Genomic DNA, 27,904 nt, shown 5'->3' on the forward strand with positions numbered 1-27,904 from the left:
TCCCCAGCCACCTCAGTTAAAATCTTGTGGGCCTTTTCTGTTGCAAAGAAAATCATCCCAGTCTGACCAACCTTTCTCCATAATTAATCATTTCCAGCCCTGAAAAAAAATCCATGTCGATCTTCTGGGCATTTCTCTGATGCTGTCATTCCTTTTTTGTGGTGTGGCGATGGGAAACGTTCACAATACATTACCTTGGCAGAACTAGTCTAGGTTCTCCCTTACTTGCTCTCTACCCCCTTTCCCCCTCTTCTCTCCCCCCCCCCCCCCCCGCACCCTCTTTGCTGAGCCCATCTGGGACAACATTCTAAGCTTACTCCAAACTCTCGCTTCCAACTTGCAATTTTCTCCAACGTGCCCTGCTGCCACAATCTAATCTCAACTTCCCTACCTGATGTCATTAAAAGTTCTCTGAACTAAACTAAACTGAACTAAAAGTTCTCTCTCATCAACTGGCTGATCGTTCCCCTTCCAAGTGTAATTTACTCAAAAAGGAAGCCATCACCCAACTCCAGGTTCACTTTCCTCCCAAGAGCTTGAGTGTGTTGTAAAAAAATGCTCTCTCAAACTTTTTCCCAGAACAACTTTGAATCCTTCCAATCATTTTCTCGGAATTCCCATCCCATTGAACGTACTTATCAGTCACCGATGATCTTCTGTGGGACAGCACAGAGAGAGAGATAGTCAATCCACCCTCCATGGCCAGAAGGTCGCATGGGTCTTCTCCATTCTCCTTCAAGCTTGTGATGCATTCTTACCAGCCTGGGAGATGTCCCCTACGTCCCCTGTTGGTGTCCACTAACGCAGGCAGGTGGGACTTATATAGATTTCTGCTCCTGTTACTTATGAACTTATGGGTCACGTTGGTCAGTATGGACAAGTTTCCACGCTGTGTGACTCTATATCTCTATGATCAACCCTGGACTGCACAAAACTCTGTGGTGGCAATATTCCTCAGAGCTTAGAAATTATCAGACAGAGATAGCCTGACATGAGAAACATGACAAACAGAAATGTCTGTCTAATAAATAGCATAAAGACTGATACCATGGCACCAGCATCTTCAATCCCTGGCATGAACCTGCTATCCAGATCCATTGCTCATGCTGTATCTGTCTGGAACTAAAACAGACTGTTTGCTTCCTTGGCGTCATGCTCCGCCCTGAGATAAACATCAGTCCGCAGACCATCAACACGCTGTCTTTCTCCTGCATCATAATGTTGACCAGGTCTGCTCCTAACTAATTTATATTGCACAACTTTGTTAACTCCTTAACTTGACTCATCCAATATTTAGAGTTTAGAGATACAGCCTGGAAACAGGCCCTTCGGCCCACTGAGACCACACCGATCGTTGATCACCCGTACACTGTGTCCTACACACTAGGGGCAACTGACAGAAGCCAATTAACCTTCAAACCCGCACGTCTTTGGAATGTAGGAGGAAACTGGAGCACCCGGAGAAAACCCGCACAGTCACAGGGAGAACGTACGAACTCCACACAGACAGCACCTGAGGTCAAAATCGAACCTGGGTCTCTGGCGCTGTGAGGCAGCTGCACTAACTACCGCTGTGCCAATTGGCCACCCTAATCTGTTTGAATTGAATTGAATTGAATACTTTATTGTCACATGTGACAAGTCACAATGAAATTATTTGTTTTGCGTACCCAAGGGGGGGGGGGGGGGGGGGGGGGGGGGGCAGCAAGCAAGGAGGGGAGGGAGGAAGCGATGCAGTGAGCAATGAGGGAGGGCCTGAAAGAGGGTGGGCAGTAAGGGTGAGAGGGAGGGAGAGAGAGAGCAGCAAGGGAGGGCAGGCAACGTGGGAGGGAGTGAGGGTAGGTTGAAGAGTAGGGGGGGCAATGAGGGAGGGTGGTGAGGGAGGCTAGGCAATGAGTGAGGGAGGGAGTGCCTGAGAGAGGGAAAGTGGACATTAAGGGAGTGGGGGGGGACGGGGGACGAGGCAGAGGGACAGTGAGTCCTATCTCTGTCCACTTTTATGTCTTCGGAGTGGCACAGTGATGCAGCGGTAGAGTTGATGCCTTGCAACGCCAGAGATCTGAGTTTGATCCTCACCATGGGTACTGTCTGTATGGAGTTTGCACTTTCTCACTGAAACCGCTTGGGTTTACTCTGGGTGCTCTGGTTTCCTCTCACATTCCAAAGACATGCAGGTTTGTAGGTTAATTGACTTGGCTAATAATTGTCCCTAGTGTGTGTAGGATAGTGTTAATGATCGTTGGTCGGCACGGACTCGGTGGGCCGAAGGTAGGGTTGCCAACTGTCCTGTATTAGCCGGGGCATCCCGTATTTTGAGCTAAGTTGGTTTGTCCCGTACGGGACAGCCCTTGTCTCGTATTAAGCCTGGGGGGGCACTGTAGGCCCGGACGTTGTAGGCCCGGACGCTGTAGGCCCAGTCAGTGTGGGTTCAGACAGTATAGGTCCGGAGGCCCAGGCGCCGCCTAGTGGAGGTTGCATAGCAACCCGCCTCCCGGCCCGGGTGGCCACCATTGGTGGAGCGGGAGCATGTGGCCACTGGCTGGGTGAGGTCACGAGGGGCACAGAGTGGTGACATCGCCTTGTCTCGTATTTGGGAGTGAGATAGTTGGCACCCCTAGCCGAAGGGCCTGCTATCTCTAAAGTCTAAAGTCTACAAGTTCCTATGCCCTGAAATCCCACCACCATTGCTTATTGCTTTTCATCCACCCTCTCTTCTTCCAAAAACGTTTGACCAAAATGCTTACATTGATGGGTCAAATGTTGCTTGCTAATCTCCTGCGAAGCACTTTGCAACTTTAAAGCGCAGTGGGAGTGAAGTTGATTTTATTGGTAATGAAGATATGGGGATAGTTGGCAAGTCAGCCAGGCCATTAAACAGGAAACTGGGAACAGGCTTGGAACTGGAAAAGCAAAAAACGTAGGAGATCCTTTTTGCAATTGGAACTTTGAAAGAAATGTAATTCCAAAAGCAGTAAACTGACAAGGCATTTTTTTTTTGATAAGAGAAAAGAAAGTTTAAGTTTGGTCAGGGCCCTGTAATTACTGCTGTGCAAAATGCAGCAATGAGTCTCCAGTCCCTGAAGTATATTTTTGGTATGTCGACTGATAGATTGAAGCAACAGATGTAAGAGCAAGTGTGGAAGATAGTATACCATGTCCAGACTACAAAAGAGTTTCACACTTGGAACCCTGGACTAAACTGTTGTACATTTAGTTGCCAGGCATCTCCTAATGCTCAGTCTACCAAGAGAGGAATATCTCGAGCAGACTTAAAAAAAAGAGGCATTAATTTTGTACGGAGTTGCACCTTAGTTAATTCCATCCTATATCAATACAATACAATACAATACAATAGTATAAGAAAATAACTGCAGATGCTGGTACAAATCGAAGGTATTTATTCACAAAATGCTGGAGTAACTCAGCAGGTCAGGCAGCATCTCAGGAGAGAAAGAATGGGTGACGTTTCGGGTCGAGACCCTTCTTCAGACTGAATACGATATATCTTTATTGTCATTGTACAGGGGTACAACGAGATTGGGAATGCGCCTCCCATACGATGCAATAAATTAATTAGCTAGTCAGTATTAATTTAAACAACCCAATGAAACAAATTAGAACAGTTTTAAAACAGAATAAAGTGCCAGTAGATCATAACATGCAGTGAATCCTGGACTACTTGGAGAAATCTTATTAGCTTTAGTTTAGTTTAGAGATACAGCATGGAAACAGGCGTTTTGGCTCACCAAATACACGCCGACCAGCGACCGATTCACTATTTCTATCCTACACACTAGGGACAATTTACAATTTTTACCAAAGCCAATTAGCCAACAAACCTGTACGTCTTTGGAGTGTGGGAGAAACAGGGGCACCTGGAGAGAACCCACGCAGTCTCAGGGAGAACGTACAAACTCCATACAGAGAGCACCCGTGGTCAGGAACAAACCCGGGTCTCTGGTGCTGTAAGGCAGCAACTCTACTACTGTGCCACTGTACTGCCCTTGCTTACAGTTTCTTCAACATTGCAGTTTTAGTAAAACGCATTTGCTGACTTTTCTGTCAAATATCAAAAGAAAAACGATCCCATTCAAACAATACATTGATTGATTGAAAGATACAGCATAAATATACAGCATACAGATGCACCATAGGAAGTATAGTGTTAGGTTGCATTTCAGCTTGGTTTGGGAACAGCTCTGCCCAAGACCGCAAGAAATTGCAGTCAGTTTTGGATGTAGCCCAGTCCATCACACAGACCTGGCTTCCCTCCATTGACTCCATCGACACTTCATACTACCTCAGGAAAGCAGCTACTATAACCAAAGGCTTATCTCACCCTGGACCTTCCTTCTTCTCCCTCCTCCCATCTGGCAGAAGGCACAGAAACTTGAAAGCACTCGCCACCAGACTCAGGAACAGCTTCTAGCCATCTGTAATTGGGCTTTGAACAGTCCTTCCATAAGCTAGGGTACTGTCCGATTTACCTCTACCCTATTGAGGACATTGTAGCGCATCAGTTTCATATACATGGTTTAATGTGCGACAATGCTGAGAACCACATTCTACAGTTCTTCCTCTTTGCTCTACGTATTGTATGCGAGTTTCACTTATTGGGTTTATGTATGGTATATCTGATTTGTTTGTTTCGCATGCAAAACAAAGCTTTTCAGTATCTGAAACCTCAGTACATCAGTACACATGACAATAATAGACCTAAACATAAGGGATCAGGCCCTTCGGCCCACCAAGTTCATGCCAACCGTTGATCACCCATTGACACAAGTTCTAGGAAATCCCACATTCGCACCCACTACCTACTCACACCAGGGGCAGTTTGCAAAGGCCAATTCACCTGCAAACCCGCACGTCTTTGAGACATGGGTGGAAACTGGAGCACCCGCAGTCACAAGGAGAGCGTGCAAACTCCACACAAACAGCAACTGAGTTCAGAATCGAACTGGGGTATCTGGCACTGTGAGGCAATTACTCTACCAGTTGCGCCAATGTGCCGCCCAACACCCCTTATGATCAACAAAGTTTTGTTAATAAGATGAAGATGCCTAGTACAGGTCCAATAATGTAAGCTGCTGAGGAAGTAGACGTTTTTACTGACCAGAAATGTAAAATGTTTTACAATATTATATCTCTGAGTATATTATCTCCTGAATTACTGAGGCTAGACGAGATAAGACTGGCCTGCGTTATACAAGAATTTTCTGGCTGTAGAAGCAAAAAAGTAACGGATAACCATTTATTTAGACAAGGAGTTTGGGTGAGCCCATGAGACCTTTGCAGTGTTAGTTTTGAAAATTGATGCAAGTTATATTTCCTATTGTAATCCTTTTAGATTTTTCCTGGTAAGTATACAACTGTTTTTGTCTGTGAAAGGTTATTAAAACAAAATACAGGCAATTAATCTTAAAAAGGACTATTACTATGGTACATTTTAAATATTTCCTCTAATAATGTTTTGAGAATGGATTTGTGTCAGCGATGTTTATGGTGTAAAGTCATGCAGCAGTTGTTTTTTGCAGAAGGGGAAATGGGATATGGGCTTGGTGCAGGAAAGGGGTACAGTGATAAATGATCAGCCATGATCTTGTTGAATGGTGAATCAAACACAAAGGTGTTCAATGACTCCACCCATCTGCCAAACACCAACTCCTATCCTGTATTCACCTATCACTTGCTCTCTTCTCCAGCTTTCTACTCCCTACTCGAATCAGTCTGAAGAAGGATCTCGACCAAAAACGTTGCCTGTCCATTCCCACAACAGATGCTGCCTGACCTACTGAGTTCCTCCAGCACTTTGTGTTTTGTCCTAGATTCCAGCATCTGCAGTTTCTTTTGTCTCACCCAGTTAAATGAAGATGGGTTAGGGTGGGGGTCCCCCAGAAAATTAGATCAAGGGGAGATTTTATTACCCACTCCAGAGCCATAAGGATATCCAAAGATAGAAGCAAGGCGCTGGAGTAACTCAACGAGTCAGGCAGCATTCCTGGAGAAAGATGGGCGACATTCCAGGTCGGGACTGTTATTCAGAGTGAAAGTAGGGTGTCGGAGGGGGGCAGTGGGGAGGGTAAGAGCTGGAGGCGAGAAAAGACCAGCACCAAGAAGGGTCAGTCACACATGACCTGAGGCAGGGCGGTGCCTGGTAGGTCCATTGTTGGCTAGGGAAGGTGTGATCTCAAGAGAAACAATGTGGAGAAATGTGGAACTGGTAAAGTGACTAGAGAGGAGGAAGGGGGCAAGGAAGGATGGGGGGAGGGGAGAAAAGTGTAACGTGAAGTTACTTAGAATTAGAGAATTCAATGTTCATATCGCTGGGTTGTAAGCTACCCATGCAAATTATGAGGTGCTGTACCCCCAGTTTACGCCTGGCCTCACACTGGCAATGGAGGAGACCCAGAACAGAAAGGTCAGTGTGGGAATGGGAAGGAGAATTGAAATGGTTGGCAATGGGGAGATCCCATCGGCCTAGGTGGTCCGAGCGTAAGTGTCGGGTGAAACGGTCGCCGAGTCTACGTTTGGCCTTGCTGATGTACAGGAGGCTCCATTGGAAACACCAAATGCAGTAGATGAGGTTAGAGGAGTTACAGGTGAACCTCCGTCTAACCTGAAACAACTATCGGGATCCCTGGATGGAATTGAGGGAGGAGGTATAAGTAACGGTTACATTAAAAAAATATCCAAGCTGGTGTTGGACCTGGACTCATTTTCCGACATAATGGCCCATGTAGGGAAGCCATATGTCCTTGAGTTCCTGATTGTAACCGGTCCTCACTTTGAGAGGGCCCAGTGGGTCTCCTCACACTCCTGCCCACTGGTGCTGTGTGTGCGGAGTTTGCACCTTCTCCCTGTGACCTTTGTAGGATTCCTTCTCCACCCCTAAGATATGCAGGTTGTTACGTTAGTCAGCCTTTGCAAATTGTCCCTGGTGTGTAGCAGACTGGTGGCATGCAGCAGAAGTAGATGGGCTGGTGGGGGGAAATGAAATGAGTTCAGCGGAGGATAGCTTGATGACCACCGTGGACTAAACAGACCAAAGGGCCGGTTTCCATGCTCTCTGTTTCTATGGGGACACCACAGTGGCGCATGGGTAGAGTTGCTGCCTCACAGCACTGGAGACCAGGCTGGATCTTGACTACTAGTGCTGCGGTGTGGAGTTTGCACGTTCTCCCTGTGACCACATGGGTTTCCTCCTTGTGCTCTAGTTTCCTCCCACATTCCAAAGTGGTGCAGGTTTGTGGGTTTATTGTCCTCTATAAAGTGACCCTAGTGTGTAGGACGGAACTAGCCTTTGGCTGATTGTTGGTCGGTGTGGACTTGCTGGGCCAAAGGCTCTAATAAACACTTCATAAGTTCATAATTTCATAAGTTATGGGAGCAGAATTAGGTCATTTGGCCCATCAGGTCTACTCCACGATTCAATCATGGCTGATCCATCTTTCCCTCCCAACCCCATTCTCCTGCCTTTTCCCCATAACCCCTGACACCTGTACTAATCAAGAATCTGTCAATCTCCGCTTAAAAATATCCATTGACTTGGCCTCCACGCCCATCTGTGGCAATAAAGTCCACAGATTCACCACCCTCTGACTAAAGAAATTCCTCTTTATCTCCTTTCTAAAGGTACGTCCTTTTATTCTGAGGCTATGGCCTCTGGTCCCAGTTTCTCCCACTAGTGGAAACATCCTCTCCGCATCTACTCTATCCGGGCCTTTCACTATTCGGTACGTTTCAGTGAGGTCCCCTCTCATCCATTTTAAACTCCAGCGAGTACAGGCCCAGTGTCTTCAAATGCTCATCATATGTTAACCCAATCATTCCTGGGATCGTTCTCATAAACTTCCTCTGGACCCTCTCCAGCTCCAGCACATCCTTCCTTAGATACGGTGCCCAAAACTGCTCACAATACTCCAAGTGCGGTCTGAGCAGTGCCTTGTAAAGCCTCAGCATTACATCCTTGTTTTTTGTATTCTACTCCTTTCGAAATAAATGCTAGCGGCACGGTGACGCAGCGGTAGAGTTGCTGCCTTACAGCGAAAGCAGCGCCGGAGACTCAGGTTCGATCCTGACTACGGGTGCTGTACTGTACGGAGTTTGTATGTTCTCCCCGTGACCTGCGTGGGTTTTCTCTGAGATCTTCGGTTTCCTCTCACACTCCAAAGACGTACAGGTTTGTAGGTTAATTGGCTGGGCAAATGTAAAAATTGTCCCTAGTGGGTGTAGGATAGTGTTAATGTGTGGGGATCACTGGGCGGTGCAGACCCGGTGGGCCGAAGAGCCTGTTTCTGCGCTGAGGGGGGATCTTATTGAAACATATAAGATAATTAGGGGATTGGACACATTAGAGGCAGGAAACATGTTCCCAATGTTGGGGGAGTCCAGAACAAGGGGCCACAGTTTAAGAATAAGGGGTAGGCCATTTAGAACGGAGATGAGGAAGAACTTTTTCAGTCAGAGAGTGGTGAAGGTGTGGAATTCTCTGCCTCAGAAGGCAGTGGAGGCCAGTTCGTTGGATGCTTTCAAGAGAGAGCTGGATAGAGCTCTTAAGGATAGCGGAGTGAGAGGGTATGGGGAGAAGGCAGGAACGGGGTACTGATTGAGAGTGATCAGCCATGATCGCATTGAATGGTGGTGCTGGCTCGAAGGGCTGAATGGCCTACTCCTGGTCTATTGTCTATTGTCTATTGTATCTCTAAATCTAAAAAAAAAATTGCCTTCCTTACTACCGATCTAACCTACAAATTACGTTTTGGGGAATCGTGCACTCCCAAGTCCCTTTGCACCTCTGAATTCTCTCCCCATTTAGAAAATAGTTTATATCTTTTGCCACAAACGGTGCCTGATCTCCTGAGAGTTTCAGCATTTATGTGTTCTGTTATTTCATATTTCCAGCATTTGCAGTGTTTTATCATAAATCACTGGACGTTATGATGCTCATAACTTCTGTAAAAATCAGTAGTTGCTCTGTTTATAAACAAAGTATTTTTTTTATCATAATCTTTATAAATGGAACACAGCTATTGTATCTTGACTGATTGGAATGACAAGGAACAGATTTGTCTTAAAAATAGAAAATCCTTAAAGTAGAGTCATAGAGTCATATAACATGGAAACAGGCTCTTCAGCCCAACTCACCCATGCCAACCAAGATGTTCTATCTAAGCTATCTCATTTGCCTGCGTTTAGCACTTATCCATCAAAATCTTTCCTATCCATACACTGTCCAAGTGTCTTGTAAATGCTGTTGTAACACCCGCCTTAACTACCTCCTCTGGCAGTTCATTCCATGCACCTGCCACCTTCTGTATGAAAAAATTGCCCCTCAGGTTCCGATTAAATCTTACTCCTCTCATCTAAAGCCTATGACTTTTGGTTCTTTATTCCTCTACTTTGGGTAAAGGAATCTATACATTCACCATATCTATTCAACCCATGATTTTATATCTTGATAACTTCACTTTTCAGCCTCCTACACTCCAAGAAATGAAGTGCTAGTCTGTCTATCATTTCTATCCGTTCCCTCTGGCTCAGGCCTTCGAATCCTGGCAACATCCTCGGAAATCTTCTCTGTGCTATTTCCACCTAATTACACCAACACATGTCGTACACAACAGGTCGGGAAAATCAGGGCAAATGTTTCAGGCTGATATTTTTTGATGGTGCTTATTTTGCAGACAAAAGAATTGGTAGTTGCATATCGATTAAAAATCAATCCAAATTTATCAAAGTTGGCGATACTTTTATTATAATAATAACTGAATAAGTCTAAACAAATAAATGTTCCAATTCAAACACTTGCGTTATCCATTAGTTAAGCATAATTAATAAACACACTTGGAGGCGCAAGGAACTGCAGATGCTGGAATCTTGAGCAAAGCACAACATGCTGGAGGAACTCAGCATGTTAAGGCAGCATTCATTCACAAAATGCTGGAGTAACTCAGCAGGTCAGGCAGCATCTCGGGAGAGAAGGAATGGGTGACGTTTTGGGCCGAGACCCTTCTTCAGACTAAGGCAGCATCTTAGTTTAGTTTAGTTTAGAGATACAGCATGGAAGCAGGCCCATTCAAGTCCGTGCTGACCAACGATCCCCGTTACACTAGCACACCCTGCACACCAGGGACAATTTACTATTTTTACCAACGCCAATTAACCTACAAATCTGTACGTCTTTGGAGTGTGGGAGGAGCTGTAGCACCCGGGGGGAAACCCACAAGGTCACGGGGAGAACGTACAAACTCCGTACAAACAGCACCTGATCAGGATGGAACCCTAGTCTCTGGCGCTGTAAAGCCTTCTTACATTGTTTTATACCCGAGTGATAATGCCTGGATTAGGCGGCATGAAGTAAACTCTACTGCTGCACCACCGTGCCGCCCCATCCATGAAGGGAATGGACAGGCTGAAGAACGGTCCCAACCTGAAATGCTGTCTGCCCATTCCCTCTAAAGATGCTGTTTGACTGGCTGAGTTCCTACAGCACTTTGCATTTCGCTCAACAAACAAATGTGTCACGTTTGAGGTGCCAATACAGCGTGTATGGTCTATCACAATAAAACACCGCTTTCTGGATAGATTTGTTTGCTGGCGTCAGCTAGATGAGGAAGATTTCGTCAACATTTTGGAAGACCACAATCTTTTAAAAATAAACTGATAGAGTTTCAAAGCAGAGTAGCGATCTCCACACTGATCGGCCAGCGAAAATAAACAGTCTTTGCAGATTAACCTTCACGTCAGTAGCAAAACAATGAAATGTGCTTCGCATTATCTATATTACAGTGCAAGAGACCTTAGAGACTTTAGACTCTAGAGATACAGAGCAGATACAGGCCCTTCAACCCACCGAGTCCGCGCTGACCAGCATTCACCCCATACACGACCACTATCCAACATGCCAGGGACAATTACTTACAAACATGTACTTCTTTGGAGTTTGGGAGGAAACCGGAGTACCCGGAGAAAACCCGTGCGGTCACGGGGAGAACGTGCAACCTCTGTACAGACAGCACCCATAGTCAGGATTGAACCCAGGTCTCTGGTGCTGTAAGGCAGCAGCTTTACTGCTACGTTACTGTGCCGCCCAAAGGTGTATAAAGTATGATAGAGGTATGTAAAGTCATGAGAGGAGTAGACAGGGTGGACAATCGGAACCTGTTTCTCAGGATGGAAAAATCAACGACTCGAAGCCATAGGTTTAAGGTGAGAGGAGCTAAGTATAAAAAGATGTGCGGGATAAATCTTTTCACGGATGGTGGTGAGTGTCTGGAGCTCACTGCCAGGGTTGGTGGTTGAGGCAGATATGATAGTGTCATTTTAAGAGGGTTTTGGATAGAGATGTGAACATGCAGAGAATGGAGGGATATGGACCATAGATAAGAGATGGTCTTTTCATCATGTTTGTTGCAGACATTGTGGGCCAAAGGGCCTGTTCTTGTGTTGTACTGTTTCATGCTCCATGTTCTACAAAATTCTACAAAATTCATTATACTATTGGATTTTGGAAGCAAGAGTATAAAAGACTGGCACGATATAATATGTGGTTCTTCCTGACCAGGATTGAAATTTTAAGCAACACCACTTTTGTGCTAGGTTAATTTTACTTGTGAATTAAAATGGGCAAGTTTTCTAATATTTGGGTCATCGGCGGTTAACTTGTTCTAACAGTTTGTGCTATTGCAGAGTTAAAGTAAAACAGCAGAGTTTATCCAACACGTGCAGTACAGAAGCAGGCCCTTCGGCCCACTGAATCCACACTGACCATCGATCATCGGTTCACACCAACTCTATGTTATCCCACTTTCTCATTCGTTCCCTACACGAGTGGCATTTTACAGAGGCCAATTAACCTACATACTTGCATGCCTTTGAGATGTGAGAGGAAACCGGAGCACCCAGAGGAAATGCCGCGGCCGCAGGGAGAACATGCAAACTCCACAAAAACTGTACCCAAAGTCAGAATCGACCCAATAAATACTACACTGGTCACACTAGTGCCTTTTATTAGCTTCATCACTTTCAGCCAGCATGTTTTATTTTCACCAATCTTCAACATGACAGTTCTTTTTTTCTGATGACACATTTAGTCTCCGGTTCATGTTTAATTTTAATCTACCTCTATACTTTAAAATAAGTTCAGATCTCTTTGTGAAACAAAGACGTGCATTACAAAAAATTGAAGATGTGTTAAGACACTTTCTGGGACCCTTAACCCACATTAGACCCTAATAAGAGCTTTGATTTAGGTGACAACACTTTATACTGAAGTTTATACTACTGTGTAAAATGGCAAGTGGGACTAGCTCAGTTGGGCAACTTGGTAATGTGGACAAGTTTGGCTGAAGGGCCAGCGTCTGTCGTTTATAGCTGCATGATTAAATGGTGGAATGATGAGTATAGGTTGCTTAAATGGGGCCTTCACAAGAGTTCAGCAAATTGAATAGGAATCTGATCAAAATTTATTTTTAATGGTAGAAAGATACATATATGGGTATTTAACACAGTTTCTCCTCTACTGGAAAAATGAAAAGGTATAATCTCTGTATTTAGAGCCAGACAATTTAGGACTGAAAAAAAGGGAAACATTGGTTTCCCAGAACTTGCTCCTGGGTTAACTGGGCAGCACAGTGGCACAGTGATTGAGTCACTGCCTTACAGTGCCAAAGACCCGGGTTCAATCCTGATTATGTGTGCCGTCTGTACGGAGTTTATACGTTCTCCCTGTGGGTTTTCTCCAGGTGCTCCGGTTTCCTCCCACATTCCCAAACGTGTACAGGTTTATAGGCTAATTGGCTTCTGTAAATTGTAAACTGTCCCTGGTGTGTAGGGTAGTGCTAATGTAATCACTGGTCAGCATGGACACAGTGGGCCAAAGGACCTGTTTCCATGCTGTATCTCTAAAGTCTAAAGACTAAACTGAAATTTACTAGATTGAGGTAGATGACTTTGTTAGATAAGATTATTGAAACAAGTGTGGGTACAAGTAGTTGAAGAGACATCAACAACGATCTCATTGAACAGGCAATTGCAGTCTTATCTGCAGATCTGTTTCCTTTGACATCAGCAGACGAGCACCTTGGTCATTTAATATGAGAAAAAAAAGTGTCATATAATTTGGAGAGAAAGCAAATGCTCAGATATATTGTTATTTGCCTCAGCAGATGTTTGTTGTTCTACATCTAGTCTTTATAATAACTCACCAACATCAGTCAAATAGGCATAAAAAAAAGGTGCGGGAAATATTCTGCAGACAGAATATCTTACCCTGATGATAGAGTTGTTGCCTTACAGCAATTGGGACCCGGGTTCGATTCTGACCTCAGGTACTGTCTATGTGAAGTTTGCACTGTGACTGCGTGGGTTTTCTCCGGGTGCTCCAGTTTCCTCCCACATCCCAAAGACGTGTGGAATTGTAGGTTAATTGGCCTCTATATATTACCCCTAGTGTGTAGGGAGTGGATGAGGATGTGGGGTAACATAACATTAGTATGAACGGGTGATCGATGCTCAGTTTCACTGGTTGTATCCACTCATTATCACCTTCTCCACAGCCAACAATGGACCATTATGGGCTCCACCTTTCCTTGATCATCTGTCTGGCTTTGATTTGTTCTTTTTACACCTTTCATTCATTTGTTCTTTGTACCTTTTCATATCTCTCGTTTCCTTCTCCCCTGACTCTCAGTCTGAAAAAGGGTCTCGACCCGAAACGTCACCTATTCCTTTTCTCCAGAGATGCCGCCTGACCTGCTGAGTTACTCCGGCATTTTGTGTCTATAAACAGAATAGTATATTTACACTAGAGTTATGCAGTAGTACTCAGCAAAGCAGTGTAAGGCCCGTGTTGATTTGTTTTCCATTCCTTTTGCCAAATGTCTTTGCTTGTTGTGATCGTAAAAGAGGCATTTATGTCAGCATAAGAGAACAAACAGTATGTTATTGGTTTAGACGTTTTCCTCATGATGAGTTGATTGCTGCAGGTTATAATAATGGATATTCCCCATGTGGAGAATATTTCATTGCAGCTGATTCATAAGTAATGTGAATGCTGATTTAAAAATAAAGTTATGCCAATAACAGGCCAAGATTAATCCTATTTTTTGCGATTCAAATTGCATTTTTGCAATCAACAATGTATATTGAAGATACTATTAAGATATGTTGTAACGGATGTGCTTAGCTTAGTTTGATTTTGTTTTTGAGACACCATGTGGAAACAGGCCCCTCGGCCCACTGAGTCTGCACCGACCAGCGATCACTAGTTCTATCCTACACACTAGGGGCAATTTTTACTGAAGCCAATTAACCTACAAACCTGCACATCTTTGGAGATTGGGAGGAATCTGAAGCACCCGGAGGAAACCCACGTATTCACGGGGAGAACGTACAAATTCCATACAGACAGCACCCGTAGTCAGGGTCGCACCCAAGTCTCTGGTGCTGTGAGGCAGCAGTTTACCTCTGCACCACTGTGCCACCCTGTATGTGCTGTTTGAAAGATGTCGCTCACTCCAGTCAGCCTCTTGCATTGGGAACGTGGATGCAATAGGAAAATGGTCTCAAATTCAGCTCAGTGAGACAACAGTATTTATTTTCTGTGCATTACCTACAGACACTTATCATATCCATAATCTTGCTCTTCCCTTCCAAAGCAATGATTGTTAAATGATACGCTTCTCAGCAACACTTAAGAAACGGATGTGTTCTTGCTTATTATTTATCAGGGTCATGATTTAAGGTCAAAAGGATGTGTGCAACTTGGGCGAATATAAGTTTCAGATGTAACTGTGGCAGACTTCAAAACATGGTCCATTCACTGCAAGAAAGAATAGTATCAGTTCATAAAAAAATAAATATTGCTAGCTCCCTTGCATTTAGTGTTGTTTTAGCAAATGCATGGCCTTTTTTTCAGCTGCAATCTTTTTTTCTCTCTCTCACTGTGCAGTTAATGGGAGGTCTGAAGGATATTTGCAGCAAACATATGGGTTCGCTTGGAGCTGTGCTCTGCTGCCCCCAAGCTGCTATTGCTTCCTGCTCCGCGATTTACAGCAGAGTTTTACAGGCATCTGGCTACACCATTCAGCTGGTCTCTGCATGAGCGTGGAGGGTTGGACCTCTCCATCCACCCTGCATGCCTTTGTCTATGGTTGGCTCAACGCACTTCACTGCAGAACCGCCTCCAACAACAAAAAAAACACCTCCCCGAAGTTGCTTCAGTAAGTACTGAAGACAAAACATCATCACCCAGCTCCTCCTAGAAAACCTGGTGGAATTGTGTTTCTTTTTTGGGGGGGGGGGGATTTGTATCTGGAGTGAGGCTAAAGCAGAGTGAGACGGAGAAGTATTTGGGGAAGATGTCTGACATAACAGTAAATGACCAGTTGGAAGGGATTATATCAGACTTTGAAGGTTTGTGCCTCTACCTTAACTGATAAAGCCGTGTTAATTTATGATTTAAGCATTGGAAGTTTGATAGTTGATGGCATTGCATTGGAAGAATAAAAGTTGATGGCATTGCAGTCAGGAAAGTGTTGTAATTTGTGCTGAATGTTACTGTTGCCACTGATGATTTATGTGTGGATTCTGTTTGGTTCTAAAGTTAGCAATAGAATAACATTCGCATCTGGTTTTAAACAAACCAAATAAAGTTTCTGTGCTTATGTCGTGTGTGTGTGTGTAGTTTTAAATTTAATAGTTCAATGCAGATCTGCTTTGAATGTGTTGGAAACTACAGCCTTAGATTTCTCTGCTATGCTTTGGAGAGAGAGGCGAGTGTTATTGACTCTTTCAAGCTGCATTCTTGGCTCATTCCTTAGTATTCTGCTCCAGCCCTGCACCCCCTCCCTCCCTCCCTCCCCACCCCAAGTGCAGACTTCCCTGCTGGATACCACACTACCACAACTGATAATTGTTGCTTCCTTTCCTTTTCATATTGCAAGGAAACTTCTTGCCAAAGGACAGGAAATGGGAATGTTATCTATTCTCTGAACGAACGTGCCACATTTCTCTCAGGATATATATATAGAAAATAGGGAATCCCTCCAGTCCAGTTAGGGAAGGATCCAAAATTTGTTTGCTGAATATAAGGGACTTTTAGCCAAACATGGGCTTTGCTGCATATGTGCAAATCTTTGTTATCAGGCAGTGTGGAGTAAATGGTTCAAACAGTCAACTAACTGTAACTATCAACATAAGATTAGGAAGAAGGTAGATGCAATGTCTGCTGGTTTTTGCTCAGTCGCAATCTTTTGTGGACAAACTAGACTTCTAAGGTAGATATTTTTCCCCCACAAACATTCAGAGGTCAGTGGTGACGTACTGTGTGTACAGGGAGGTTTGCTGATGAGTAAAACAGCAGGAAATTGTACGGCTCGTCACTTAAGTTGCGAGTGAGTGGATCAGTGGGTGTATTTTTAAAACCTAATTAAATATTAAATGATTTACTTCATCCATTGATGACCTTGCACCAAGGAAACATAATTTATTGGATATGTGTGCGTGTTTGATGATACCGTGAGTCAATATTGAAACTGTTGGCATTTGCCCCTTCACAACAAAACCCCATGAGTGAGTTTTTAAAAAATTGTTAGAACTAAAAGCATCATGTTCCAAAGTGCATGTACTGTTATCTTCTTTAAGCTATACTTTAAATAAAAGTTAATTGTTAATTGCAACAACATAATCTGAAATTGCAGATTGATTACACTTTATACAGTAAACTACTGTATACATTAACCCCAGGAAACTAGATGAGCTGGATTATCCAACTGTTAATTTTTTTAAAGCATTGCTGTATTAGTTTGGAATGATGATTATTACTGACAAGTAAAAGTTGGTTTATTTTGAATTAAAAAATGTAAAGTGATATCAGTCTCTGCAGACTTCAAAGAACTGCAAATATTGGTTTATACGAAAGATACACACAAAGTGCTGGAGTAACTCAGCAGGTCAGGCAGCATCTCTGGAGAAGAAGGATGGGTGACGTTTTGGATCGGGACGTCTGACCCAAAACGTCACCTATCCTTTTTCTCCGGAGATGGCGCCTGACCCATTGAGTTACTCTGGCACTTTGTGTCTATCCTCTGTAAGAGGATGGTTGAAATTGTACTTGCTGCAATCTTGGACTAGGCACAGACAACTTAGAAAATTTAGAGTTTGTATAATTACATTGCCATTTGTGTCCTCTAGATTCACAAAAGTATTTCATATCAAAGAATTAACTTTTCAAGAGAAATTATTGCATAAAGGGCCATTTGGGCATGACACCATCTTGCAGTCAGCTGAACAAGATAAAATATATTGTTTGTGGCTTATGATGTTAAGGGATGCATTCTGGCCAAAATATTTGATGAACCTTTCCATTCCACCTGCTTTTTCCCCAAACTCGCTTCTAATTGAATTGTATTAACATGTGCAGGTAGACTTTACATTGCTTCAATGATTCATCTAATAAGCAGTTACTCTGACATGGCAATATTGTGTCTCTGCTACAACACGTATCAATCACGACAGCACATCCAAGTCTTGGAGTTGAAGTGAGTTGGCACATATTCCAATTAGTCATAGAGTCATACAGTGTAGAAACAGACCCTTCAGCCCCATGCCCCATCAACACTAATCCCACCTACCTGCGTTTGGCTCATATCCCTCTAAACCAGTCCTATCCATATACCTGTCTAATTGTTTCTTAAATGTTGCAATAGTCCCTGCCTCAACTACCTCCTCTGGCATCTCGTTCCATACACTCAACACCCTTTGTGTGAAAAAGTTACCCCTCAGATTCCTATTAAATCTTTCCCCCTTCACCTTAAACCTATGTCCTCTGGTTCTCGTTTTCCCCAACTCTGGGCAGGAGACTCTGTGCGTCTAGCCGATATATTCCTCTCATGGTTTTATACACCTCTATAAGATCACCCCTCATCCTCCTGCGCTCTAAGGAATAAAGTCCCAGCCTGCTCAATTTCTCCCGAGTGCTCAGACCCTCAAGACCTGGCAACATCCTCGGAAATCTTCTCTGTGCCCTTTCCAACTTGAATTGGAACCAAAAGGATTCCAACTATTTCAGTCAATTAGATATTTATAACAACACTGATGGCCATTTCTCTTGTGTCTCCCACAAACTCTAGTCTTGTCATGCCCAGAGATTTGGCGGGAAGATCAGGTGGCTAAACCACAGGTATAAAGCATTTACCTGGAAGATTCTGCTGCTTCATTAAGTGTGGGTTGCGATGAGAGCAGGGGGCTTTGTCATTTGAACAGTTGGCTAGAGCACAGCTTGAATGGCTGGCCAAGGTGTAGTTTGAAGAATGAACAAGAAATAAAAGCAAGTTTAGTCCAGGTTTATTATTGTCATGAGCACCTTATCATTATTTACAGTGAAAAGCTTTATTTTGCATGCAATCTAATCAAATCACATCTTATACACAAAATGCTGGAGTAACTCAGCGGGACAGCCAGCATCCCTGGAGAGAAGGAATGGGTGACATTTCAGGTCGAGACCCTTCAGACTGAGAGTCAGGCTAGAGAGAGTCTAGAGATATGGGTGGGTAAGGTGTGAAAACAAAAGATCAGAAGATGATAAGGAAAGGTAGAATGGTTCATTGAGGGAAGGGTTGAGGGGAAGGTGACAAGGAGGTCTACAATCAATAAAATAAATCAGAAGGACAGTGAAACTAGTCGGAGAACTAGCGTGGGAGAGGGTCGGAGAGAGAGGGAAAGCAAGGATTACTTGAAGTTAGGGAAATCAAAACTTATACCACTGGGGTGTAAGCTGCCCAAGAGAAATATGAGGTGCTGTTCCTCCAATTTGTGTTGGGCCTCACTCTGACAGTGGAGGAGGCCCAGGACAGAAAGGTCAGTGTGGGAATAGGAGGGGGAGTTAAAGTGTTTGGCAACCGGGAGATCACGTAGGCCAAGGAGGACTGAGCGGAGATGTTCAGCGAAACGATCACCGAGCCTGTGCTCGGTCTCTTCAACTCCCACTCAAAAGCCCTCCCTCACTGTAAGTCTATGCCCTCTACCCAGGAAAAAAGACTGTGCACTCAACTTATCCATTTTCCTCATGATTTTATACACCTCTATAAGATCATACCTCCTGTGCTCCAAAGAATAAAGTTCTAGCCTGCCCAATCTCTCCCTGTAGCTCAGGCCCTGTGAGTCTCGGCAACAACATCTTCATAAATCCTGTCTGCACCCTTTCCAGCTTAGTGACATCAACCTCACCTTTACCTGACTTTTCTACTTTGGCACCAGGAGGAGGCCTGTAGAGATCAGACTCTGTTTGCAATTATTTTTGGATCGTAAAACAAAGTCACCACAATAAACGACAACTGCCTGAATCCATGTTACATTTGTACCTTCAGTAAAATCCCGAAAACCTGAGAGCGAGAGTGTTATTAAACGGCGAGTGATAGAAATGGCAGGTTAGATGTCTAAAGAACCTGGACAAGGAAGTGGTTACAGGAGCAATATAAAAGTTGATTTTAACAATTTTACAAAGATTTACATTAAACTGACCGATGTAAAACATTATATTTTTACCGTATTAATTTGGCAAGTAAAGTCATCCACTTTGTTGTGAAGAGAGATGAACAAGTTGAGCCATGTGTGAGTTACCTTGGGTAGTTGTGAATTGTGTATTTAAATGCAAGAACTGTTTTGTGAAATGGTTATAGAGCGGGGAATTTAACCACCCAGAATGGATGAGTTTGGGATGTAAACTTTTAAATCTTTCAGTTCCTAACCAACCCCACCCACGACTGGTGCCAATGTAGGTTGATGAGACTTGGCAACAAATCTACTCCAACGAGACGGATTGCTCCTGTGATGGTTTTCACGAGGCTGCATGTCTCCTGTATCTCTCTTTCAGATTGCAGGCGGCACACAGAGTCACACAGAACCAGACCCTTGGCCCAACTCACCCATGCCGACCACGATGCCCCATGTAAACTCACATTTCCCCGCGCTTGGCCCAGATCTCTTAACACGTCCTATCCATGTACCTGACCAGATGTCTTTTAAATGTTGTTATCGTGTCTGCCTCAATTACCTCCTCTGACTGCTCGTTCCATTTATCCACCAACCTCTGTGTGCAAAAAAGTTACCCTTCAGGTTTCTATAAAATCTTTTGCCTCTCTCACCTTAAAACTGTGCCCTCTAGTTCTTGGTTCCCCAACCCTTGGAAAATGAATCTGTGCATTTTAACTCCCCTTCCCATTCCCATACTGACCTTTGTGTCCTGGGGCTTCTCCACTGTCAGAGTGAGGCTACACACAAATTAGAGGAATAACACCTCATATTTCGCTTGGCCAGCTTACAACCCAGCAGTATGGAAATTGATTTCTCTCATTTCAAGCAACACCTGCATTCCCTCTCTCCTCCCTGCCCCTGCCCTAGTCATCCTACTAGAGTTCACTGTTCGCATCCATGTATCCCTTCATTATCACCTCTTCCCCAGCCAACAATGCACTCCACCCTTCCTTGGTCATCCATTGCTGTCCCTGATTTGTTCTGGCCTTTACCTGCCTCCAGTTCCCCTCCCCTTCAGTCCCCTGACCCACTGAGTTACTCCAGCACTTTGTGTCTATTTGTGCATTCCCCCTATCTATTCTCCTCATGATTTTATACACCTGATGTTGGATCAAATGTTCAGTTTGTAGTAATATTGGTACTCGTGTAGGAATAGGTGATGCCAGTTGGCCTCATTTTGATTTGGAAAATAAAACAGACAAGTCATTTATTAAAAGTCTCTTTAACTGCTTAATAAAATCAAGGCTGACTCTGTGACATAACACCATACATGTTTTTGTTCCTCTTCATATCTCGTTGGTTAATAACATTTCCTCAATTTCCGATTTTAATACTGAAAGTCGGGTGTGGAAGAATGGGGTATTGTGGAAAGGTTCTGAACCTTGAGCAGTTTGTGTATGTAGGTGTGTTTGTGGATTTCAAAAGGAATTGGGGAGTGGGGGGATTTGGGGGAAACTTTTTTTCAATCTCTTACCTCGATAGAGATGCAATTTTTTCCGTGTCGTGTCTCTGTCCACCATTGCGGCCTAACGTCGTGGAGCTGCACGGCCTTTCCCGGCGCTTCAACGCAGGCGTGGCGCGGACTTACCATCGTGGAGCTGCGATCCCCTTGCCTGGGATCGACTGCGGAGAGCGCCAACCTGTGGACTTTAACATCTTGGAGGCCGGTTTTTAAAGTTTACATATATCTTTATTGATAATGGCTTTAGACTGTTACAGTCATAGCTTAGAAACTGATTTTGTTCCCACGGCTCATAAGTTCATAAGTTTTTGGAGAAGAATTGGGTCATTCGGCCCATCGAACCTACCCCACTGTTCAATCATGTCTGATCTATCTTTCCCGTTTATCCCCATTCTCCTGCCTTGGAACAGTACAGCGCAGGAATGGGCCCTTCAGCCCACAATGTCCGTGCCAAGCAGTTAAATGGTTAGCAAAGTTAAACTAATTTCCTCTGCCTGTCCGTGATCCATATCTCTCTATTCCCTGCATATCGATGCAGCTTTCTAAAACACTTAAATGTCACTATCGCATCTGCCTCTCTCACCAAGCCTGGCAGCAAGTTCCAGGCACCCACCACACACTCTGTTTACAAAAAACATGCCCTGCGCAATTTCTTTAAACGTTGCCCCCCTCATCTTAAAGTTCTGCCCCTTTGTCTTGGGAAAATGGTTCTGGCTGTCAATCTCGTCCATGCATCTCATAATTTTATATACTTCTCTCAGGTCTCCTCTCAACCTTTCAACTTGCTAAACGTTCTGCTGGGATGCAAATGCCCACTTGCGTTTCTTGCAAACATTGGGTAAAAGCCCTTGTCCACGTGGGTGCTCATTTAATTTGTATTTACATGTGGTTCCTGTCGAGCACTGTGTGCAAAGTTCACATTTGCTGAGGAGCAAGTCAGAGCCTAAAGAACTCTAGATGTACACAAGATGCTGAGTAACTCAGTGGGACAGGCAGCGTCTCTGGAGAGAAAGAACGGGTGACATTTCGGGTCAAGTCTCTTCTTCAGACTGATGTCAGGGGAGAGGGAGATACATAGATAAGGAAGTGTAAGGTGTGAAAACAGGACAAAGGGGATGGTGATCAAGGAAAATGTAGAATAGATTGTTAGCTGTTAGCAGGGGAAAGTACCTGGGGAGGGGGTGGTTTGGGTAGGAAGGGACGAGTTGACCAGGGAGTTGCGGAGTCAACTCCCCCTTCCCTCAATCTGTAGGAAGAACACAGTGGGTCAGGCAGCATCTGTGGAGGGAAATCGGCAATATTTTGTGTCTGGATTCTAAAGACTTCATATCAAAGATGCCCATTGGGTCTGCCAGATATGGTTGAACATCCAATCAGCTAGGAAAGTTCAAGGTTGCTTTTTGGCTCTCTCCTCAATAAAAGGATTATAAATTTATTTCTCGGAGAATAGTTGTCGTGCTAGATGGTCCAGAATGTTTAAGTTCCCCCTCTACCTTCTGTTACAGTGCAGGACACATACTAAAGGAATGGTTTTGAAATTGGGAGAATTTTGGATCATGGTGAGCGGCACAGTGGCGCAGTGGTAGAGTTGCTGCCTTACAGCGCCAGAGACCTGGGTTTGATCCTGACTATGTGTGCTGTCTGTATGGAGTTTGTACATTCTCCCTGTGACCACGTGGGTTTTCTCCGAGTGCTTTGATTTCCTTCCACACTCATACAAAGACGTACAGGTTCGTAGGTTAATTGCCTTATGTAGATTGTTCCTGGTGTGTAAGTAGTATTAATGTGTACGGGGTGATCGCTGGTCGGCACGGACTCGGTGGGCCGAAAGGCTTGTTGTATGCTGTATCTCTAAACTCGAAAGTCTAAAATGGGGCATATTTGATGAACTGACCAATGTCAAACCTTGGGATGGAAACCATCGGGACCTGCCAATTTATCACCTTTCGTGTCACTAACTTTTGTTTTCTTTACTTGAATTTTGCTCACTCATTTGAGTTCCTGTCTCCTGTTCAATGTTCTCTTGTAATTATTCTATCAGAAAGTAATTAACGTGGGAATATCCGTACTTTGTAATCCATTTGTTATGTTGATTACTGTGAGTGAAGTTCTCTGTGCAAAGGTCTCTGTTAAAAGAAAAGATTTGTCATATATTGCTGTTGATTATCTGCCAAAATCATTTTTAAAAAGTTGAAATTAAACCATAAATAAGTTGAAGTTTAATTCTCTGGATAAAAATCAGCCATGTGCCCTTTGCACATGACATCAAGTAATATGAAAATAAGCCAAAACCTTGAATGTCTGTAGATTGCTTTTAACTCTCAGAAAAGTGCCAAAATGTTCAAAGTCTGTCTTTATTTTAATCTTTTGAGTCGGTTTCAAGATTGATGTCGAATAACTTATTGCACATGATATCTTTTGTTCATATTAATGTTTAGTTAAGGCTCGTCCAAGGGTGAACATGGTTCAGTAAAATGACTGCCCTTTTGTCTTCAATGGCAGCAAGTGAGTCCCAGTTTTAGGAGTGAGTCCCAGATGCAAGCATGGAAGTTTGCAGGCGAGTTAGTAGCAGTGAGATTTACCTCAGAAATTATAAAGATCCAATGAGCTATTTTGAAACAATGTTATCAGATTATGAAAGGCCAGATAAGCCGGGCATTGTGCGCTATTTGAGGTCCAACATTGTTTTAAAAACAGGCAACATCAGAGACCGGCAAGATCGCAGATCTACCCAAATTACGAAAAATTCTCTCTCGCTGCTAGATATCGTGAGAATAAGGAACAGGAGGTAGACTGTTTGGCACCTTGAACCATCCCTTACCATTCAGTAAACCCATGACTGATCTAATCTACGGCCTTGGCCTTGTTTGATCCCTGCAATCCGTTTTGTTTCCCTCCTTAATCCAAACTCTACTTTCTGTTCTCAATGATTGAACATCTATTGCCCCATGGAGGGATGGGGTTAGAGGAGGAGATTGCCAAAGATTCTGAAGCTTCTAGTATTGTAGGTCTCGATGAATTGACCGTTGATGGACGATGTTTCGAGTCGGGACCCTTCTTCAGACTTCAACACATCAAAAATTCTGCGACATATGGTTGGACAAGCCTACCATCCAATTTGCTTGGAAAGTTCAAGTTGCTTTATCCTTAATAAAAATATTCCAAATTTATTTCCTGGAGAATAGATGAGAAGAAAACTGGTGCAGGCTGTTTAGCTTTCCTTCAGCTCTCTCTGGCAATCCCGGACATATGCTGAAGGGATGGTTTTGAAATTGGGATCATTTTGGATTATTGTGAGGTATCTCCGATGATAGACACAAAGTGCTGGAGTAACTCAGCGGGTCAGGCAGCATCACGGGAGAGAAGGAATGGGTGATGTTTCGGGTCGAGACCCTTTGATGATCTCACTTGCTGCTAGTCTTGGGATGGACCTGACAATTTATCACCTTTTAATGTCACACTTTAATTTTGCTCAGACATTTGTGTGCACACTGAGAGATGAACACTCAGGGTATCTCAAATCGAATAATAAGAATTGGTTTAAATGATTCATAGCAACAGCATTGCTGTGCAAAGGGATCTTGGGATCCAAGTATTCAATTTAATTCAATTCAATCAATTCAATTCAAGTCTATCGTTCCCTGAAAATGGCAACACAAGTAGATAGAATGTATGCATTGCGTCATTGGTTGGGGCTTTAAGTATAAGAGTCAGGAAGTTATGATGGAACTCCATAAGACTTTGGTTATGTAGCATCTGACGTATTGTGTGCAGTTCTGGTCACCATATTAAGGAAAGGATGTGAAGGTTTTGAAGAGGATGCAGAGGAGGTTTATCACAATCCTGCCTGGATTAGGGAGTATCAGCTACAGGGAGAAGTTGGATAAACTTGGGATTGTTTTCTCTGGAACGCCAAAAGTTGAGGGGAGATCCGATAGAAGTACATAAAATTATGAGAGAGGTAGATGCGGTAGACAGTCTGAACCTTTTTCCTAAGATGGAAATGTCAAGGAATAGAGGGCATAGCTTTAAGGTGAGATGGGCAAGCATTTTACAAAGAGGGTGGAGGGTGCCTGGAACCTGGTTCCAGGGGTGTGGCGGCGGCAGACATGACAGTGGCATTTAAGAGGATTTTTGATAGGTACATGGATATGCAGGAAATGGAGGGGGATGGATCATGAGCAGGCAGAGGAGATTAGTTTCATTTGGCATCGTGTTCGGCATGGACCTTGTGGGCTAAAGGGCCTGTTCCTGCGCTGAACTGTTCTTGTTCCAAATGCTGGCCTTGTCACCAATGCCCACATACCAAGAAATAAACAAGTAAAAAAATATTACTGTAGAAGGCTCACAACCGAAATGGATGTGAGAATGTAGCTACCAGACCCATTTGGCAGCACTTCAGCCTCAGGGCCACTCGAACTATTGATATAGATCATGGTACAAGTTACTTTAATGCATGTTCACTAAATTAGTTTTAATTTAATTGAATAAGATAAGGAGGAATTTATTTAGTCAGAGGATGGTGAATCTGTTGAATTCATTGCCATATACAGCTATGGAGGCCAAGTAATTGGATACTTTTAAGGCGGAGATTGATAGATTCTAGGAAGTGTTGGGGGTTATGGGGAGATGGCAGGAGAATGGAGTTGAGAGGGAAAGATAGATCAGCCATGATTGAATGGCGGAGTAGACTTGATAGGCCAAATGGCTTAATTCTACTCCTTTTACTTCTGAACGTGAACAAATTCAAATTTATAAATGAATATCCTTTTCAGTCCTGAGCATCTCTCCTCAGTAATTGAATCAATCCTGCCAATATTATGTGGAGGCAAAAAGTGCTGGACTAATTCGGCAGGTCAGGCAGCCTATCTGGAGGACATGGATGAACATTGCTTTGGGTCAGGACCTTTCTTCAGACTCAAGAAGGGTCCTGACCCAAATGTCACCTATCCACGTCCTCCAGCGATGCTACCTGACCCACTGCGTTACTCCAGGTACATACATAGGTGATATTTCAAGCCAGGGCCATTTCTTCAAACTGAAGAAAGGTCCTGACCTGAAAAGTCGCCCATTCATGTCCTCCACAGATGCTACCTGACCCACTGAGTTAATTCAGTTACTTAGATAGGCGACGATTTAGGTTAGGGACATTTCTTCAGACTGAAGAAAGATTCCTACCCGAAATGTCACCTATCTATGTCATCCAGAGATGCTGCCTAGCCCACTGAATTACTCCAGCATTTTGTGTTGTGCACATGATTCCAGCATCTGGAGTTCCTTAAGTCTCGAATATCTTCTGGAAGTTAGGCAAAAATGCTGGAGTAACTCAGCAGGTCAGGCTGCATCTCTGGAGAGAAGGAATGGATGACGTTTCGGGTCGAGACCCTTCTTCAGCCTACTTCTGAGAATATTCTTCTGATTATCTTCTGGACACTCTTTAAGGAATTATTCTGCCTTTGCTACGGTATTTTAATGTAAAAGTAAGTTATGTATGTCAAGATATCCTTGCGGACATCTTAGTTCTTATGGATGAATTAGCGGAAGAAACACCAGCTAGATTTGCTTGACAGTCTGCGAGTGTGAAATCATGGAAAGATTGGTTAAGTCTGATCAGAAAGCCTGACCTATCCAGCTTGAAATATGCTGCGGAAGTAACTGATACTAAATTCACCACATTTTTAGTTTAGTTTATTGTCATGTGTACCGAGGTACAGTGAAAAGCTTTTGTTGGATGCTAACCAGTCAACGGAACGACAATATGTGATTACAATCGTGCCATCCACAGTCTACAGTTGCATGATAAAGGGAATAACATTTAGTGCAAGATAAAGTCTCGTAAAGATAGATCAAAGATAGATCAAAGGCCTCCAATGAGGTAGATGGTTGGTCAGAACCACTCTCTAGTTGTTGATAGAATGATTCAGTTGCCTGATAACAGCTGGGAAGAAGCTAGAGGAAGTCTGAATCTAGACGGTGTATGTTTTCATACTCTTATACCTCTTGCTTAATGGGAGAGAGCAGAAGAGGGAGTGACCGGGGTGGGACTGGTCCTTGATAATGCTGGTGGACTTAGTGCAGCGTGAAGTGTAGATGGAGTCAATGGAAGGGAGGTTGGTTTGTGTGTTGGCCTGGGCTGCGGCCACAATTCTGTGCAATTTATTTTTGTGCATTCCAGTGAAATACAGCATGTCTTTTTACATTTGCTTCTTGAAGCATGGTTTAAATGTTATGGGAATTCCTTAAGGGAACAATTTCTCTCAATTGCTCTCAATGATGACCAGTTATTTCAAGTTCTGAGGCCTTGTTTGTGATGATAAAGAAGGATTAATGTCATGTGTGCAGATGGTCATCTTGGGGTTTTGTTGGCATTAGGGAATGCAGTTACCTAATCTAATTTATTTCAAAGTTTTATTCCCATATCTGTTACATTTCCCCTTTTTGTACCGCACAGAAGCAGTGTAATAACAAATGGGCAGCACAGAGAAAGTTTCTGTTGCAGCGTGAGCAAAACTAAGTTTGGGATTAGGGAAGAAAAATAGTTAATATAGTGGAGATGTGTGTAAAGTGCAGAGTCAGCTTGCCTGGAGTATGTGGGTGGCTTTGCATGTACAGTGTGGTAGCTTTGTACAGTTTTGATGAGTACTATGAATGTAATTGACTTCAGAAAGGTTTTTTGCATTAAGTTTTAGAAAGGAGATGAGAAGGAATTTATTTCATCCAAGGGTGGTGAATCTATGGAATTCTTTGCCACAGACGGCTGTGGGGGCCAAGTCAGTGGGTATTTTGAAGGCGGAGAGTGACAGATTCTTGATTAGTACGGGTGTCTGGGGTTATGGGGAGAAGGCAGGAGAATGGGATTGAGAGGGAAAGATAGATCAGCCACGATTGAAGGGTAGAGTAGACTGG

General features: G+C 43.6%; 1 protein-coding gene across 3 annotated transcripts in view; it reads left to right on the plus strand.

Moving 5' to 3' along the window:
* The window catches only part of septin9a (septin 9a), a 274,894-nt gene that overhangs the window by 89,020 nt on the left and 157,970 nt on the right, over positions 1–27,904 (plus strand). The window contains exon 1 of one of the 3 annotated variants that reach the window (XM_078401017.1): positions 15,270–15,417. The exons of the other annotated variants lie outside the window; for them this stretch is intronic. Coding sequence (XP_078257143.1) covers positions 15,363–15,417 — 55 coding nt within the window. The 5' untranslated portion in view covers positions 15,270–15,362. Of the gene's footprint in view, positions 1–15,269; positions 15,418–27,904 lie in introns of those variants that run through there. 3 annotated transcript variants of the gene reach the window in all.

This window comes from Rhinoraja longicauda, chromosome 6, assembly GCF_053455715.1.
Source record: "Rhinoraja longicauda isolate Sanriku21f chromosome 6, sRhiLon1.1, whole genome shotgun sequence".
NCBI classification, from domain to species: domain Eukaryota; kingdom Metazoa; phylum Chordata; class Chondrichthyes; order Rajiformes; family Arhynchobatidae; genus Rhinoraja; species Rhinoraja longicauda.